The sequence below is a fragment of the Oryzias latipes genome, chromosome 1 (genome assembly GCF_053564925.1).
Source record: "Oryzias latipes strain Hd-rR chromosome 1, Olatipes_Hd-rR_3.1".
Taxonomy (NCBI): domain Eukaryota; kingdom Metazoa; phylum Chordata; class Actinopteri; order Beloniformes; family Adrianichthyidae; genus Oryzias; species Oryzias latipes.
The window spans coordinates 688,602-695,671 of NC_136237.1; the positions used below are offsets into that span (position 1 = coordinate 688,602).

Consider the following 7,070-nt stretch of genomic DNA (forward strand, 5'->3'; position numbering starts at 1 on the left):
GGATGGACGATGGATGGATGGATGGATGCATGGATGGATGGATGATGGATGGGTTTACGGATGGATGGATGGATGATGGATGGATGGATGGATGGATGGATGGATGGATGCATGGATGGATGGATGATGGATGGGTTTATGGATGATGGATGGACCATGGATGGATGGATGGATGCATGGATGGATGGATGATGGATGGATGGATGGATGGATGGATGGATGGATGATGGATGGATGGATGGATGGATGGATGGATAATGGATGGATGGATGGATGGATGGATGGATGGATGGATCATCCATCCACTGGACCAGCCCGTCAGAACAGAAACTTGGACCATATGTGGACACTCAGAAATGAGGCTTTGGATCACGTCACATGACATTTAGTCCTCCTACATCAGCTGCTACAGAGCATAAGGCAGGTTCTTGAGCCGTTACCATGACAACACCTCACTCTGTCAATCAAGTAGTCCATATTTGATTGACATATGAAAAACAATTTAAACGTAAAAAATAAGAAGATTAATATGAAGTGATATTTATGCCACCACATTGTAAACAAAACTTTCTAAGTTGACATCAAAAATATGAAATATTATCTTTCAACACTTTTTTTGTTTTTTTTCAAGTGTTTTTTTGCTTAACCCTTGTGCTATCCTATGGGGTCCAGATGACCCCCCCCCCCCCCCCTTCCATTGAGGTGTTCTCCCTACCATGACAAAGGTGGATAAAGGTAGAAAGATTTCATGTAATCCATGGACACCAGTGAAGATCACAAATCATTGAAGAAAAAAGGTTCAGAGCTCTGTCTAGTGGGTCTAGATGACCCAACTCCCAATGGTAAAGTTTCTAGGATAGAACAAAGGCTAGTGGTTCTAGAAAATGTCCCTTTAAAGACCATTTTTCCTGTTTTGCTGAACCTTAACCTGCTGTACCCAACAGCAGTCAGTGGAAACCCCCCCACGGGACGGACAGAGCGAAGACGGGATGGAGGTGTGGTTCGACACACAACAAAGATCCCTTAGACAGCCCTGTAGTCGGGAGAACCCCTGGCTGAGCTTCACACAGATCTCACTGACACAGACACACACCTATGCAGCCACTTTGACACACACAAACATGCCTCCCTCTCCAGGTAAAAACACAAACTTCAAAGGAAAACTGAAACCTGACAGGCTGCCAAACACCAAGAACCCACATCACCTTTTCTCTCCTTTTTTTCATCAACTTACCTTTTCTTGCGAACTTTAACTCGGCTCTGCCTTTTATTTCTAGGATGGAGGTCTGACCCTGGTTGTGAGTCAGCATCACATGCTGGTACTCAGGTCCTGAGATGCTCTCGTCCTGCACTATGGGCCCCTATAGGCCTTTCTAAACACAAAGGAAGGACCAGACACAGTATAGCCGTGGTCCTGCCGTTGACAATGGACACATGTGACCCTAAACAGGCTGTGATCTCATCTGCAACGTGTTGCCGATGAACATGTATGCTGGCTGCAGCTCGTATGACAATGTCCTCCTGATGTGAAGGACATTTGTGTGGACAGTGCTGGATCCAGTGACACGGCGGGAAAGCTCTTCCTGAAAGGGACGGCGGGCTGCGCAGACGGTCTCACAAAGCCAACGAGGACCTGAGGACTCACATGACCCAAGGCCGTCTGCACAGAGTAGATGAAAGGTTCCCACACATGCTGGGGGGGTGAATCCCTAAATCACACCTGCTCCTCAGGAAATTTCAGTCCTGAGGGTTCACTCACTTCACTCCAGACTGACAACTTTTCATAATTACATTCAACCTTTTCCAATCCCACCTCCTGCTTTTGGACCCCCTTTGACTAAAATAACTGGGACAAAAGAAAAGTGACAGTCGGGTTCAAGACCGTAGATCTGTATCTTTGGAGTTCGTACCTGCTTTCATTTATTACAGATAAATAGTTTGTGACCTTTTTGTCTCGTTTCTTGCTGTACCATAGTACCCACCCTGAGCTTGGCCGAAAAATGAAAGAGGAATTAGATCATAAAAGCTTCGTGTTGTCAGCTTGGTTTTGCTGCATGTTTGTTCTTTTCCGTCTCATAAATGTGATTCAGAAACTGTGAAATAATTTAAATGAAATTCATGTCAAATTAGCTCCAGTTTTCATGGTCAGTACATCAAAATGATTAAATATTCATTCATTCATCTTCTTCCGTTTTGTCCCTTTCAGGGTCATGGGGCTGCTGGAGCCTATCCCAACCTCTCATGGTCGAAGGCAGTCACATCCTGACGGGTGCCGGTTTGTCGCAGGGCCACTTTAATGCAAAGAAATACAGAAACATTTCCAATAGATCTGAAATGTTATTTATTCACAAACAGCAGGTCAAATATCTATTTACACAGGTTTTGGCATTAACTCGTGCTTTTACTTAATTGCACAAAAAAGTGTATTTTGGTTTATTCTTCTTTTGTTACGTTATGAGACAGAACTTCATGTAAATTCATTCTGTGATGTTCTTTTATTGCACATAACATTGAATGTTTTTACTTTTTCCTTCTTTTTTTAAAGTCCTGTTGTTAAACTGGTTGAATTGTTATAAATACGTCATAAACAGTCTTTTGATGGAGGGAGATGTCTCCACCAGATTCTCTTTTGACATCGTTTCACTGAAGCGTCTTCCTTGTTCCTCACAGGTGTATCTCGCTGTACAGGTTTTTTACGTATCCAAAGATTGATTGATGTTTCGTTCAACCAGTATTTTATTTTCTGTGCTCACCTTTTTGAGACGACAGCTCCACTCTGTGAATATAAATACAATTAATTACTTTGACTCACTCTGTGACATGGCTGCATGATATGAGGAAAACTCGCCATATTAGTCTTTTCCATTTCCATTTCACCGCAACATTCAAATAAGAGTCAACATACCTTAAATTATCCTCCAAATGACCCTCGTCTACTTAGGAGGCCAACATCTAACATAATAGAGCTCCATCGATTGGTCAACAACGTGAAGGTGTCTATCTGATTGGTCAAACCCCTAAAGGGATTTCTTTGATTCGTTCTAAACTTCAAGCTGCCATAAGACTGTCTTAGCACATTTAAGGTAACCAGTTATTGAGCCTTTTGCGATATGCATATTGCATAGCTTGATATTGATATGACGATAAATTTGTGATTTATTGCGTAGGCCTACTCTGTGATGCACTACTACCAGTTCATGGTTTCCACTGAAATGTTTGGAGAACAGAAAATACAAAATAATAACCAACTAAAGATTGTTTTGATGAAATCGTGAGAGAGCAAAGATGATTCATCTTCTAAACCCCTTTCAGGGTGGCTGGACTGCCAGAGCCTATCCCGGCCCCTCATGGGCAAAGGTGCTGCTCTGACGCACACAGAATCACACTCACATGCACAGCTAGGGGCAACTTAGAGTAACCAATGGTTCTGGATGGTGGGAGGAAGACACATATGCACAGACTCCACACAGAAAGGTCCCTGGACCAAGTCCCAGACCTGAAACAGAATCTCCCATTGGTGATTCAGTTTCAGGTCTGGGACTTGAACCAGGGCCTCCTTGCTGTGGGGCAAGTGCGCTAACCACTGCACCACCGTGCACAGATAGTTTCATCACTGCACAACCCCTCTGTTAGTCACTCAACACTCACTAGTGTTATCAATACTTTAGGATCTGCTGCTTTTTCATTAGAAAATGTCAGATCAATAAAGTTTGAATCTATTTGAAAGTTTTCTTGGTAAACATGTAGTCCATAAAAACACACTGAAAGTCTAAGAAAACTATAAAAACGTTGATGCTTTTTGAAACATTTTTATTCATCTCATACCTGAAAAAATATACTTTCAAAATAAATAAATTTATGAAATAAATACACTGTGTGTCCCAGGAAGCAACATGATAAATTCGAATCTGATCTTTCTGCAGAGATGTCCACGTCTGTCCCGCGCTCGCCGTCCGGACAGCAGCTAAATCCTTCACTGAACAGAACCAAAGTTCTTCTGACCCTTCTTCTTCTTGACCTCCATGTGGGCTGAAGAACAGTCCAGTTTTGGAGCAGGATCCATTTTGGTGTCCTTCCACTGCTTTCCAATACGTCAAACTGCCTTTTTAATGTAAACAAATCCCAACTTCAGTGGATCGGCCAATGAAAGAGAGTCCTAGCAGCCTCTGTGGTATAGAGAAGACCCTCTGATAGAAGAGTCACTGGTTCAGCAGCCACGCCTCCACAGCTGGGGGGCTTCTCCGGTTCCTGGTCCACATGGAGTATGGACCAACACGCATGTTAGTTTGATGAATATGGAGGGAAATCCACATGATGTACGGCCAGCAGGCATTTGCATAGTTCAGGGCAAAACATGAAGTCTTTGCTTCCTTTATGTGACCGTCCACAGAAGATTCCTGCAACCATCAAACTTCCAGACCGTCTGATTCCCTCCTCCTCTCCAGCTCTGGAGTGCTGACATGGTCCTCTGCTGTCCAGATCAACAACAGATTAGGAGCATGTATGTTTGCTATTTGGAGCCACCAGAACCCTTTTCTTTGGTTTCAACTCTGACCCAAAATGTCTTTGTACAGCTCTGGAACTCGGTCTGGATCTACAGGCCTTGGAAGGAAGTGAGTGAACCTCTGATGTCGCCTTGACCTTGTCCCATCACGAGACGTCCCGTCTTTGTTCAGGGCCACAAAGTAAAAGGAGCCTTTCTCTCGGTGTCGGTAGATGTTGGAGGAGTAGGTGTTGTACCAGTTTTCCTCAAACTGCTCCCTGAAGACAGATTCTGCTGACAGCTTTGCCTTCAAACAGAGAGCATGATGGTTAGTCTGGAGGTAAAGGTAGCTTCTGCAGAAAGGCTGTTAGCCAGCAGGCAAAGAACAATACGTTCAAACATCCGGTAGAAAAAGTTTTCTTACCGAGCCATACAACTCGCCCTTGTTGTTCATGGCCAGGTAAAGGCCGCTGTCCACCCCTCTGATGCTGACAAGCCCCACAGCCAGACTAATGAACTCCAGGATACCTGCACAGACGCGTCACATGACGTCAGAATTGGATAGATCCAATGAAAGAACAAACAGATAGACATGGATGTTATGGTAACCATGACTACCATGCTCTGTGTAAGCCTGTATGTCGATGCAAAAAAAACCTCAACTCTGCTTTAAACAAAACAGGAAATCCATGCAAAGAAGGTTCTAACAGCTTTAGGACCGGACGGTTAGAACCCAAAGTTCTATCAAGAACTGGAGGTGTTCCCCTGAAAAGTCTGCTGGTGATGGAGACAGAAGGCGGTGCAGGGACAAGCACGACATCCATCCAAACAGAGAGCCTCTACATGTGCAGAGCTGGGTGTGGACACAGCTTCAGATGAAGCCTGTGAAGCCCCGGGGTTTCAGATGAAGCCTGTGAAGCCCCGCGGCTTCAGATGAAGCCTGTGAAGCCCCGCGGCTTCAGATGAAGCTAGTGAAGCCCCGCGGCTTCATCTGAAGCCTGTGAAGCCCCGCGGCTTCAGATGAAGCCTGTGAAGCCCCGCAGCTTCATCTGAAGCCTGTGAAGCCCCGCGGCTTCAGATGAAGCTAGTGAAGCCCCGCGGCTTCAGATGAAGCCTGTGAAGCCCCGCGGCTTCAGATGAAGCTAGTGAAGCCCCGCGGCTTCAGATGAAGCCTGTGAAGCCCCGCGGCTTCAGATGAAGCTAGTGAAGCCCCGCGGCTTCATCTGAAGCCTGTGAAGCTCCGCGGTTCCCGATGAAGCCTGTGAAGCCCCGCGGCTTCAGATGAAGCCTGTAAAGCCTTGCGGCTTCAGATAAAGCCTGTGAAGCTGCGGAGCTTCAGCTGAAGCTGCTGGGCTTCAGGACCGAATCTGTTGGTGTCAGTTTCTGGGTTCAGTGACGTCACAATAGCTACTGATGAGGAAACGTTCGTACCGAATCTACTGTGGTCCCTCCGGGTGCCCTGGACGGTACCGTCCGGATGGATCTCCAGGTGGAAGCCGGTCCTGCAGTACAGCTGCCTCCGCCGCAGGATCCCCTTCAGATGGCTGAGCTCCGCCAAGCTCCGGGACAGCCTCTCCGCGGACACCAGGTGCTCCTGCTGCCCCCCCAGCATCAGCCCGGTGACCGGGTCCACGGGGGTGAGAACGAAATGCGAGCCAACCGGAGCCTGCGCGCCACCGAAGCTGTCCAGAAAGCCGTGGGTGAAGCTCCCCAGCTCGGCCGCTGCCCCCATTACAGATGCCCCCCTCCCAGAATCCGAGTCGAGTTCTGAGAGGAGTGCGGAGCCTCTGGGCGCGGGAGAAGTGGCCCCGTCCCGCCAACAGCGGCAGGAGTTGGCTTTGCGCAGAGACGGTCCCGCAGATGAAGGTTGTTTGTTGCGCAGCGCTGATGAGATCTGCTCAAAGTCGGATGAAAGTGCTCCGTTCTCCCGGTTGCAGAGTCAGTCCGTCCTCCTCTCTCCTCCTCTCTTTTATCCCGTCTCTCCTCCTCGCGTTGGGATCCACCCCTTCCCCGGGACTCGTCATGAATCCTCTTCAGTCTCCGCAGCGCAGTGGAGCGGCCGCACCTCGATGCGCACTTGGTGCGTTTTAGTGCGAATGTGAACGCATCCAGAGTCGCGCTGGTTTTGCGCTCCGTTCCCATTAGAGAAAAAGGAAAGTCCCCATAAAAGGATCTGCCTCCTCTTTCCCCGTCGGGACGCTCATCTGACGCTCAGGCTGACACAGACCCCCACCCGCGGCGCGCGCACCTGCAATGCTTTTCTGTGTATGCACGCACTGCGCGCGCGAGCCCGGATTCGAACTCCTGACTCAGGTGCTGCCGCGGAGGAAAGCCCCGTTTGCGTAACGTTCACGCTCAGCGGCTGATTTATTGCTCCTGTTAGAGCCCGCGTGCACACACACCTGTGCAAACGGCATCGCTTGACTGTCAATCCCATCATTGATCTGACGCTTTGAACAGCCCGCCGAGATCCTTAATTGTGGTCTTAAAAGTCATATCAAAGGCGGAGACTTCAAAGGCTGCAGATCTTGTAAGAGGATCAGAAAAAACACGTTCCTGTTTGAACTGCACCCCCCCCCCATAACTA

General features: G+C 47.7%; 1 protein-coding gene across 1 annotated transcript; it reads right to left on the reverse strand.

Annotated features, from left to right (window-relative positions):
• Positions 1–3,801: 3,801 nt before the first annotated feature.
• On the reverse strand, positions 3,802–6,411 carry fgf20a (fibroblast growth factor 20a). Its single transcript, NM_001104740.1, has 3 exons — positions 5,915–6,411; positions 4,908–5,011; positions 3,802–4,790 (listed from the first exon to the last, which is right to left on the reverse strand). The coding sequence occupies exons 1-3, from the start codon at positions 6,213–6,215 to the stop codon at positions 4,545–4,547; spliced, it is 651 nt and encodes a 216-aa protein (NP_001098210.1). The 5' UTR covers positions 6,216–6,411; the 3' UTR covers positions 3,802–4,544.
• Positions 6,412–7,070: the final 659 nt, after the last annotated feature.

Coding starts and splice junctions, on each gene's coding strand:
- fgf20a (NM_001104740.1), bottom strand. CDS start 6,215: ATGGGGGCAGCGGCCGAGCTGGGGAGCTTCACCCACGGCTTTCTGGAC. Junction 5,012..5,914: donor GAGGGACCACAGTAGATTCG/GTACGAACGTTT, acceptor GCGTCTGTGCAG/GTATCCTGGAGTTCATTAGT. Junction 4,791..4,907: donor AGGGCGAGTTGTATGGCTCG/GTAAGAAAACTT, acceptor CTCTGTTTGAAG/GCAAAGCTGTCAGCAGAATC.